General features: G+C 38.1%; 1 protein-coding gene across 1 annotated transcript in view; it reads right to left on the bottom strand.

Annotated features, from left to right (window-relative positions):
- The window catches only part of CORIN (corin, serine peptidase), a 720,658-nt gene that overhangs the window by 94,449 nt on the left and 613,806 nt on the right, over positions 1 to 12,403 (bottom strand). Inside the window, exons 17-18 of the mRNA XM_053703991.1 lie at positions 6,606 to 6,728; positions 3,960 to 4,009 (exon numbers count right to left, since the gene is read on the bottom strand). Of these exons, the coding sequence (XP_053559966.1) occupies positions 3,960 to 4,009; positions 6,606 to 6,728 (173 nt within the window). The remainder of the gene's footprint in view (positions 1 to 3,959; positions 4,010 to 6,605; positions 6,729 to 12,403) is intronic.

Below are 12,403 nucleotides of genomic sequence, written 5' to 3'. Positions count from 1 at the left end.
GGGGAGTTGGCGGTTTAGGAGTTAATAGGTTAATTAGGTTTATTGTGATGAGGGGTTTTGGCGGTTTAGGGGTTAATAGGTTAATTAGGTTTATTGCGATGTGGGGGTTGTCGGTTTAGGGGTTAATAGGTCAATTAGGTTTATTGCGATGTGGGGGGTTGACGGTTTAGGGGTTAATATTTTAATTATGTTATTTGCGGATTAGGGGTTAATTACTTTATTATTTTGTGATGTGGGGGTTTGCGGTTTAGGTGTTTATTAATACTTTGTGTGGGAGGTTAGGTTTTTTTTTGTTATACTTTGTGCGGGCGGTTACGTGTTTGTTATTTAATTTGTGCGGTTATGTGTTGTTTTTTTAAAGGATTTGGGTTTGCCTAAACTGCATCCAGGTGGATTCCGAAAATGGCAGGGTGGTGAAAGTATGCACCTGCGGTGGATTCTCTTTACCACCCTGCCATTTTCGGAACGTGTGCAGCCAACATTCTTTTGACTGCCTTGCGCAGCCAGCATTCCTTTGAGGTTGCGTGCGCAACTGGCAACACAGACGGACGCGTTACAAACGAAATTATAGTATAGATATCAAGGTGTTTAATGTCCCATTAAAAACAGAGTGCATCAAAGCTTTAAATTAATTACAAATAAACTTTCTGACACCATTTACAGTGACATCACTCATCATGACATAAGAAATAAGATGAAATGCAAATACTAACCCAAGGATCTTAACTGATACTAAAAACTGGTACAATCACTATCACTGATTCGGCAGTGCACCTATCTCAGCTGTATCCTTCAATCGTTGCAGAAAGTGGCTTCACAGGCACTGCAGCTTTCATTCATGGTGGACAGATTACTACTGTCCGAAGTAAATTGTTCTCCATTAACTGCCCATAAATACCATTCACTTCACTAAAACCAAACAGGGACTGACATTTCACTGTAACAAAATATCATCTGTCATAGACACTGCAACAAATATTACAAACACTGACATTCTTAATTTGGCTCCTTCACATCATCAAGCATATTGCACAATGAGTAGACAATCAAATGATATGTTATGTTATATCATTAACAAAGTTCTACCCTAGGTACTTAGACACCTGTTGCCTTTATATTCCCACTCTTTCCTTATTTAGTGTCATATTTGCCTCATATGTATGAGCACTGTGGAATCTGTTAGCGCTCTACAAAAAAATTATTCAGCAAGAGACTTGTAGATCAGTGACTAACTGTTTCTGAGCAGCCTCATATAAAGCACTGATAAACCTTCCAAGACACTAATAGAACAGTGTTAGAGAAAAATATTTAACTATGCCATTTTGTCCTGTGCTTTATATTAAATTGATGCTTATAGCTTTAAGACCAATACACTTTCTTGTCAGTTCAGCTATTTTGTTGTGCTTGCAAACATATAAACTAGTGCTAAGTAAAAACCACCGAATTGCTGTATGGACGAGATAAGAAGACCACGAGGTGCCTTTGTGTGAAGATTCTGGATTGGCTCAAAGCACAGCACATGGGACAATTTGAGGCTATAAAGTGACACTGTTCTTATCTGATTTTGCATGCCAGGTTGTGTTACTGTAAAGTGATGACATGCTGTTGTAATCCTGCTTGATTGTACAATGATAACCTTTTAAATTTGGAACAATTGTTTCAAGTTGTATTTTTTTCTTCAACATTTTGGTGCCGAAACCCGGGAGTTTGAAAGAGATTCTGGACAGAGCCAAGTGGAACCTGAGGACAGGAGACCACCAGCACCAACAGGTGAGAACCTTTGTGTCTCAAATTGCTCTCCCCTCCTCTGATTCTTAAACCCTCTGTCCTGTCATAAGTACAAACTCCCAAGAACCTGAAATAACTTATGTTTTAACATCTTTTGTTATGAATTTGTGAGTGTAAGAGGTCATTCACGGCGTGTGAATGCACTGCTCCAAGACACCCCTCTGTGGAGAAAGCAAGTGGGAGCAGTGATGTGTTAAGAAAGAGGACCCTATCGTCCTCAGACACAAAAAATTTCTACTTTCTGAGTTTGTCAAGTAAACTGTTACTAACATTGTCTGCACAGCAAAGGGACAACAGAAGGTTAAGTGTGGGTTCGTGCAGAGTTTCTTACTAGTATGCCTTGGCTTTCAGTACAAAGTCTCTGGGTACCACCTGTGCTTGGCTTTTGGACAACGTTGATTAAGTTCAACTTCAATCCAATGCTGCTATTGGGTACATGGCTATTCCTAGAGAACGAGAGCGAACCGTGATCTCTGATTACCTCTCAGACTGCAAGAGCAGTTTATCTTCAATGATAGATGCTGGGAACCCATACCACACAACTGCAGAGTGTGGATGCTAAACTAGAGGCTATAACCGCTAAGCTCTCCTCACTATTTGCTGTGACGTATACGGTTCCTGTTGTTACACCGCTGGTCTCTGCTCCTAGTGCTGCAACTTCTTCCCCTGCTTCTGGAAGTATACCCTGGATACTATTGCCTGACAAATATGAAGGTACTACTGATTGTAGGGGTTTTCCTAACCAGTGCAGGCTGCACTTTCGCAATGATCCTCACACCTTCCAGTCTCATCAGTCAGGTCACCTTAATTATTTCCTTATTGAAAAACAAGGCCCTGGTCTGGGTCTCCCCCCTTTTGGAACAGAACGCTCTACTCCTGAACGATGCAGATGCTTTCATTTCTGCATTATCTTCTGTCTTTGGGACTTCTGCCCGTGCTTCTGCTGCAGAATACTCTCTCCTGGATCTGTAACAGAGCAATAGATTTGTGACACAATATGCCATTGAGTTTTGCACCTTGGCACTTGAGACCAGTTGGGATGGCAGTGCTCTCAAGGTGGCCTTTAGGAGAGGTTTGCATGAACGCATCAAGGATGAACTTACTTATCGTGATGTTCCTTCTTCCTTGGATGACTTTATAATGCTTTGTATCAGACTAGATTCTCGCTTCCAGGAGAGACAAGCTGAGATAGACAGAACTCGTAGAATCCTTCCCTCTCGTCCGGTCTCTAGACTATCCTCTTCCCCCTCAGCACCTCCAGTAAACTCTATAGAGGAACCCATGGATCTCTCCTCCCTCAAACCCTCTGAATCCGAAAGACAGAGAAGAAGGAGATTGAGACTGTGTTTCTTTTGTGGTTCTAACTCACACCATCTTAAGAATTGTGATATTCTGCTGGGAAAAGCCATTGCTTAGAGGATAGTATTGGGGTACCTCTAAACATGATCCCTACTAAACCCCCTCACTCCTTTTGTATCCTGGTACCTGTTACCCTGACCTTCCTTCAGAATTCTGTCCACTCTCAAGTCTTTATTGATTCAGGTGCAGCTGGAAATTTTCTTGATCACCGTTTTATGATTCAGCCAGGCTTACCTTTTTTGCAGAAAAAGCAATGTCTCAAGAGCTTTGGATGGCACTCCCCTTGGATCAGGTTTAATCCATTTCGAATCAGCATCCCTAACCCTGACTGTGGGAGTCCTTCATACCGAACAGCTGCAGTTCGATATCATTCATTCTCCAGCACAACCTGTCACAATCCACAGTTCAACTGGGCTGAGGGACAGTGCCTTCACTCCTGCCTTGCTAAGGATACGCCTCTGCGCCACATCCCCATAGCCAGTCTAGCCAATGACGCCATTCAGTCAGGGCCGTATTAATGGTTAAGAGTTCACATGGGACAATTTGAGGCTATAAAGAGACACTGTTCTTATCTGATTTTGCATGGCAGCTTGTGTTACTGTAAAGTGAAGACATGCTGTCTATATATATATGTATATATACTATATTAGTGATTAACCCTTTCCAGGCAACCACATATAGAGAAATGTTAACAGCCTCCCCATAAAACACCCTATTGTTACCTAGTGTTATTCTCCCCATTCTTATTTAGGGTATTTACCTTGGCCTGACACAAAAGGGGTTGCAAAGAATATGTCTGAAAGTACACTTACCTTCCTTGGTGCAAAGAAGAGATATTTTGCTTCTACTTTCACAAATTTGTCTAAAAAAAACAAACAACAACAACAATGATCAAAATAGCGGTTAAGGTTAACTTCTTGGATGCCAGTGATAGCTGTAATGTTTTGCTTTAAAATTTGTTACATCCCCTCTATGACCACCAAACATTACCCCAAAACGAGACACTCTGCACCATATTAATTTATAAATGCATTAGCTTAGAGTTGTGTAGTTCAACCAATTATTTCACTTAAAAAGACACTAAAGCCACATTTTTTTCTTTCATGATTCAGATAGAGCATGTAATTTTAAGCAGCTTTCTAATTTACTCCTATTATCAATTTTTATTCGTTCTCTTGCTATCTTTATTTGAAAAAGCAGGAATTTAAGCTTAGTAGCCTGCTTAGTTTTGGTTCAACATCCTAGATATTGCTTTCCGATTGGTGGATACATTAAGCCACCAATCAGCATGAGCTACCCAGGTTCTGAACCAAAAATAGGCCGGCTCCTAAGCTTAGATTTCTGCTTTTTAAATAAAGATAGCAAGAGAACAAAGAAAAATGTATAATAGAAGTAAAATAGAAAGTTGCTTAAAATTCCAATCACTATCTGAATCATGAAAGAAAAAAAATTGGGTTTAGTATCCCTTTAATGATGCAGCTGCACTGTTCTTTGAAAGCAAAGTAGCTTTTTAGAAAGAGTTTTGAAAAACGTTTCTTAGGATGGGTGCCTGCTTGTATATATACCTGCCTGTGTCTGTGTACCTGCCTGGTTGTGTGTAGTCATTCCTTCTTAACTGTGTCTGTCCATCTCTCTACCTCTGTGTGTCTGCTTGACAGTGTGTATGTGTGCGGCAGCTGAGACAGTATGGCGGAGCCATGCGAGGGGCCGCTGGGGCAGTTAGGATGAGCTATATGAAGGGCAGCATGAAAAAAGACCTGCATATTGTTTTGAAATAAAATCAAGCCATGTTCCTTGTCCCTGCGTTGATTATTTAAAAAATATAATCTGTAATTTTGTATTAATGAATGCAGGTACAAGTACACAGTAACATGATTTACTTTTCTAACAAATGATGCAGGTGCTTGTAAAAAAAAATAACAAAATAACAAAACAAAAAAAGAACCATCATTAAAGGGATACTAAATCCAGTTTTTGTTCTTCTTTCATGATTCAGACAGAGCATGCATTTTTAAGCAACTTTCTAATTTACTCCTTTTATCAATTTTTCTTTGTTCGTTTGCTATCTTTATTTGAAAAGCAAGAATATAAACTTAGGAACCAGCCCATTTTCGGTTCAGCACCTGGGTTGGGCTTGCTGATTGGTGGCTAAATGTAGCCACCAATCAGCAAGCGCTATCCAGGGTGCTGAACCAAAAATGGCCTGGCTTCTTAGCTTAGATTCCTGCTTTTTCAAAAAATTATAATAGACGTAAATTATAAATTTGCCTAAAATTGCAAGCACTATCTGAATCATAAAAGAAAGAATTTGGGTTTAGTATCCCTTTAATTGCTATGTGTCTAAGCAAAAGTTCAATGGTATATGCACTCTCACCACCGTCCTGCAACTGCCAGTGTGCTCTTGAGGAATATACAGCAAGAAACAAAGTGAAGTACTCACTGGACTTTGGATATCAATGTGAAATATTTTATTTAGTGACGTTTCAGGACCTCAAATGTCCCTTCTTCTGATAATCAAAGTGTACAAATGAACAAACTTATATAGGCCTGTAGGCCCCTCCCCCACTTCGGTCACCAATCTCTGGAGACTGTGTGCAAACTTTTAAGGGGCTAAAGCATTCAGGTAGCCCAAACATAAACTAAATTGTAACATAGTACTGTACACTAAACTGGCCGTATACAACAAAATGGCATATGTGCATATCAACTCGTGTAAAAAATGTATCGTAAAACAATAAGTGTTCAGTGATCCCACAAGTCTCCTGCTTCCCCAGCCGGTCTATGCCCCGGGTTTGTATGTAAGTGGAACAATCCATGTTATATATAAACTAATTCATGGTAACTAACACCAGCCTCACACTGTACTTGGAAGGGTGCCCTTCATGGATTCTTGCACCAGGGCCCTGAGGTTTCCAGCTACGCCTCTGATCTAAGCCTCTGCAGACTGCCCCCTTATTTCAGTTCTTTTGATGTGATGTGCATTTTAGCCAATCGGGTAATTCCACAGGAGTGAGCACAATGTTATCTATATGGCACATATGAACTAGCACTGTCTAGCTGCAAAAAACTATCAAAATAGACTGAGATAAGAGGCGGCCTTCAAGGGCTTAGAAATTAGCATATGAGCCTACCTAGGTTTAGATTTCAACAAAGAATACCAAAGAACAAAGCAAATTTGATGATAAAAGTAAAATGGAAAGTTGTTTAAAATTGCATGCCCTATCTGTCCTTTTAAGTACCACATGAGAACCAATCATTTTGGTGCATTCACCTGTACTCTAACAGAAAATCTTTTGGTTGCCCTTGATTACATGAACTAGAGACATTTTATCTGAGACACATGACTAAATATTAATCTATGGCCACTTTTACTTCTTATCTAAACAATACTTTAAACCAACGTAATGTAAAGACAGTTCTGGTCTAATGAAAGAAGCTGATTAAATACGAAGCCTTACCCTGGTACTAGAAGCTCATGGACTGCGGATCTATTTTGCTCTCGCCAATCAGGCTTCAGGTGTAGCCATTGGCTATTTTGAAAACTTTCTTGTTCATGAGCGATCTGTGTTATTTGGGGGCCTCTGCAGCATGGATGAGAGAGTTAACAAACAAAGAAAAAAATTAATATTTGTGCATATGATGAAGGTAGAAATGTGTAGACAAACAAATGAAGTGTGCAGATAGATTTCAGATTCTATATATTTTCAGGCACAAAATGACATTTTGCTAACATAATGACCATGGCTTGCAAGTCCAGATTGGCTCCTTCAAATAAAAACAATGGTTGGTGGAGTTTCGCTATTCATTTAAAAAAAACAAAAAAAAACAATTGCAACAAACAATATGTTAGTGCATTCAAAACATTTTTTTTAATTTACCCACTAAGACAATTTATTGTAAGAATTCAAAAAAAAGTTTGAAATTACAAGGTGTTTACAGATTCTTGAATAGATAAACATATGTGCAGTGCAGCTGGTTGGGCAACCCTTTAAACAGCGTAAGAATAAAAGGTACAAATAACACTTGGCTAATTAATGGATGTCTCCATCTGAACTGTAGAGATGTACAAGAAAGCTTTTGGCAAAAGACTGTTGAAGGCTTGTAATGACCTAGGTTGAAGGCTGCTAATGAACTAGGTTGAAGGCTGGTAATGACCTAGGTTGAAGGCTGGTAATGACCTAGGTTGAAGGCTGGTAATGACCTAGGTTGAAGGCTGGTAATGACCTAGGTTGAAGGATGGTAATGATGACCTAGGTTAAAGACTGGTAATGACCAAGGTTGAAGGCTGGTAATGACCTAGGTTGAAGGCTGGTAATGACCTAGGTTGAAGGCTGGTAATGACCTAGGTTGAAGGCTGGTAATGACCTAGGTTGAAGGCTAGTAATCATTTCCATTTTCAACTCATACAGGGAGGAAAAGTGGCTTTGGCTATCACCCTCTTTATATGATATCACTACTGTCTACTGCCCCTCATGTAGAACAAGCATGATATGATGTAGGACCTAAGTGCTATTTTGGATGTAAGTAAAATCATTTCTCCCCTTGCTGTGCATAGATGCTGTTTCTACTCTAAAAGAATCTGTAATTTCATCATGGGGTTTTATTTGCTTTATAAATAAAAATAACTGTATTTTACAAGGTTATTATAATGGATCACAAACCTGACCTGCTTTAACATATGTGATAACCTCATGCCATTCAGCTACAGCTGGTGTGTGGCATTTCTGTTTTTTTAATAAAATATAATTTTGCTCTGCTAAGCACTTTCAATACATCATCCCTCGTTAGCTAAGTATAATACAAGCTGCAACCATCTAAAAAATAAATATACTGTATATTCTTGGCAAATGTTTCTATTTCGGCTGCCACATGAAAGCACTTTTATTATAACTGGCAGAGTTAACTGCCCAGATCTTACTCTGTGTATTGCGTGCTGTTTTTCTTATAATCCCCACTAGGCTTATTAAACAATTATCACTCTATGCTCTTGCCAGATTGTGCTTAGTTGAATCTAAAAAAAATTGTTAAAAAATAGCAACAATCTATAAATCTCTTTTTACAGTAGATCTTTCCGCAATGTCCTTCACAACTAAACAGTGACATCCAAATGCCAATACAGAGCTAAAAGACCTCAAAATATCACCTTTTAAATATAATTATAAATATTATTATTTAATTAATGCAAACAAAACAATGTATATTAATACCTCTTTAAAAAATGTTAATGCCAGTAAAGAAGGTCGACATTTTACCTCTAAAACATTAAGGAGGCATACCAAACCTTTATATAATGTAATGCACCAAATTATTAAAAGATAAATAGATATATAGACATACATACATATAGACAGACAGACTGCTTATAAAACCCACCAAACTTAGGCCTAGATTTGGAGTTTTGTCGGTAACGACCCGCGTAGCTAACGCTGGCTTTTTTCTGGCCGCACCATAAAAATAACTCTGGTATTGAGAGTCCACAAAAAGGCTGCGTTAGGCTCCAAAAAAGGAGCGTAGAGCATTTTTAACGCAGCTTCAAGTCTCGATACCAGAGTTGCTTACGCAAGCGGCCAGCCTCAAAAACGTGCTCGTGCACGATTCCCCCATAGAAAACAATGGGGCTGTTTGAGCTGAAAAAAACCTAACACCTGCAAAAAAGCCGCGTTCAGCTCTTAACGCAGCCCCATTGTTTGCTATGGGGAAACACTTCCTACGTCTGCACCTAACACCCTAACATGTTCCCCGAGTCTAAACACCCCTAACCTTACACTTATTAACCCCTAATCTGCCGCCCCCGCTATCGCTGACCCCTGCATATTATTATTAACCCCTAATCTGCCGCTCCGTAAACCGCCGCTACTTACATTATCCTTATGTACCCCTAATCTGCTGCCCCTAACACCGCCGACCCCTATATTATATTTATTAACCCCTAATCTGCCCCCCACAACGTCGCCTCCACCTAACTACACTTATTAACCCCTAATCTGCTGAGCGGATCTGAGCGCTACTATAATAAAGTTATTAACCCCTAATCCGCCTCACTAACCCTATAATAAATAGTATTAACCCCTAATCTGCCCTCCCTAACATCGCCGACACCTAACTTCAAACATTAACCCCTAATCTGCCGACCGGAGCTCACCGCTACTATAATAAATGTATTAACCCCTAAAGCTAAGTCTAACCCTAACACTAACACCCCCCTAAGTTAAATATAATTTTATTCTAACGAAATTAATTAACTCTTATTAAATAAATTATTCCTATTTAAAGCTAAATACTTACCTGTAAAATAAATCCTAATATAGCTACAATATAAATTATAATTACATTGTAGCTATTTTAGGATTAATATTTATTTTACAGGCAACTTTGTAATTATTTTAACCAGGTACAATAGCTATTAAATAGTTAAGAACTATTTAATAGTTACCTAGTTAAATAATAACAAAATTACCTGTAAAATAAATCCTAACCTAAGTTACAATTAAACCTAACACTATACTATCATTAAATTAATTAAATAAAATACCTACAATTACCTACAATTAAACCTAACACTACACTATCAATAAATAAATTAAATACAATTCCTACAAATAACTACAATGAAATAAACTAACTAAAGTACAAAAAATAAAAAAGAACTAAGTTACAAAAAATAAAAAAATATTTACAAACATAAGAAAAATATTACAACAATTTTAAACTAATTACACCTACTCTAAGCCCCCTAATAAAATAACAAAGACCCCCAAAATAACAAAATGCCCTACCCTATTCTAAATTACTACATTTCAAAGCTCTTTTACCTTACCAGCCCTGAACAGGGCCCTTTGCGGGGCATGCCCCAAGAAATTCAGCTCTTTTGCCTGTAAAAAAAAACATACAATACCCCCCTCCCCCAACATTACAACCCACCACCGACATACCCCTAATCTAACCCAAACCCCCCTTAAATAAACCTAACACTAAGCCCCTGAAGATCTTCCTACCTTGTCTTCACCCTACCAGGTTCACCTATCCGTCCTGAAGAGCTCCTCCGATGTCCTGATCCAAGCCCAAGCGGGGGGCTGAAGAGGTCCATGATCCGGCTGAAGTCTTCATCCAAGCGGGAGCTGAAGAGGTCCATGATCCGGCTGAAGTCTTCATCCAAGCGGGAGCTGAAGAGGTCCATGATCCGGATGAAGTCTTCTATCAACGGCATCTTCAATCTTCTTTCTTCCGGATCCATCTTGCAGACCTCCGACGCGGAACATCCTCTTCTCCCGACGCCTACTAGCTGAATGACGGTTCCTTTAAGGGACGTCATCCAAGATGGCGTCCCTCGAATTCCGATTGGCTGATAGGATTCTATCAGCCAATCGGAATTAAGGTAGGAATATTCTGATTGGCTGATTCGAATCAGCCAATCAGAATCAAGTTCAATCCGATTGGCTGATTCGATCGGCCAATCAGATTGAGCTTGCATTCTATTGGCTGTTCCGATCAGCCAATAGAATGCGAGCTCAATCTGATTGGCTGATTGGATCAGCCAATCGGATTGATCTTGATTCTGATTGGCTGGTTTTCCCGGCTAACGCCAAACTCCAAATCTAGGCCTTATACTTGGATATTCACAAACTATAAACAATATTAGTACATATATTTAAATTAATTAAAAAAAAATATTTATCATAAATTTCTCTAAAACATTATAAAATACACCTACATGCTTTATTACTGCATCGTCCCAATATATTAGCCTATATTCTTGTGCATTTGTAAACTTTGTTACCTTATAGTACAAATATATATGTGATATTAAGGAAAATGTTATTGTTACCACTAGGTAATAAAGTCTGCAATTGGAATAGAATCTAATCCAGGGCTTGAAAAATCCTGGCGGCCAGTTCCAAAAATATTACTTCTGGCTCCTATTTTTAAAGATTTTATTACAAAACAGAAAGTTCCCATTTTGTTTTGCTTTTTATTATTGCAAATTCCCTTAGCAGCATCAATTAAAACTAATATCAAAGTTTATAAGTTTAAACCGGCCAACAGGTGATGTAATAAACTTTCCCATATATGTTGGTGGTTTTCTTTTTCATTTATCATTTATATAAATAATTCACTGCTATTGTTTTCTTTTGTGTTTTTGTTCTGCACTATAGTTCCAGAATAGTGTTTCTCTGTTATCTTCAATACCACTTGTTTGATAAATTACCCCCTTTGTATAGAAGTTATGTGTAATTTTGTGAGGTAATGTGGATTTCATCTTTTTGTCTCTTGTTTTGCACCAGTCAACTGCAAGTAGCCGGCACAACACTTAACTTTTTTTTTATTTAAAGTTTTTATTGAGGTTTTCAAGAGAAACAATACAAACAATCCATGAAAAAAATATGATGATGACATACAAGAAAATAACATCCAATAAAAAAATATTGTCCAGTATTTAAATATGATAATGACATACAAGAAAATAACATCCAATAAAAAAAATATTGTCCAGTATTTAAATATGATAATGACATACAAGAAAATAACATCCAATAGAAAATATTGTCCAGTATTTAAGGACACAAAACAGTGTCTGTAAAGTATATAAGACAAACCTAAATTAAACCTCGCTTTTATATTTTAGGGTTCCCCCATTAGACAAAAGGCCACTCTTGGACCTATACATATTCGTGTGACATAGAGAAGGGGGGCTAATAAGTCTCGAAGGCCACTTTTGGGCCATGATTTATAATACATCATATTCCCTGTTTTTGCAAACTAAATAATAGCAACGGCAGTAAAGGTACTATAGGTAACAAAGTTAATGGTAAAGTGCAGAGGTCAGATAATACTGAATATTGCAACAGGACATTAGAACAAAAAGTTAAGTTATAGACATGCAAGTACTATGGAGCATATAAATCACTAGACAACTAGCTTTATATAATACAACTGTAGGCAAGTCCTTAACATTTAACTATGTGGACCACATAACATGAATAGTGAGGCACCAACACCTAAACTATCTAAAGAGAATTTAAAATACGTCTACCATTAAGGGGGGGTATATAGGGGTGGTACATATATAGAGGTCCCAAATTCTCAGACTATGTTCTACTTGATCGCATCTAAAAGTAAACTGTGTGGAGTGACTAGCATTAATACCTATATAGGTAACAAGACAGCAAGGTTAAGCAGTTATGAGAATTTAGTCAGCAAAGTTAATGTGTCAAGATCAGCGAGTCAACACACTATACCCTAGGTAGATTTATAGGGA

This window comes from Bombina bombina, chromosome 2, assembly GCF_027579735.1.
Source record: "Bombina bombina isolate aBomBom1 chromosome 2, aBomBom1.pri, whole genome shotgun sequence".
NCBI lineage: Eukaryota > Metazoa > Chordata > Amphibia > Anura > Bombinatoridae > Bombina > Bombina bombina.
Note: the sequence above shows the minus strand (reverse complement) of the source record. Positions and strands in the feature narration are given on the sequence as shown.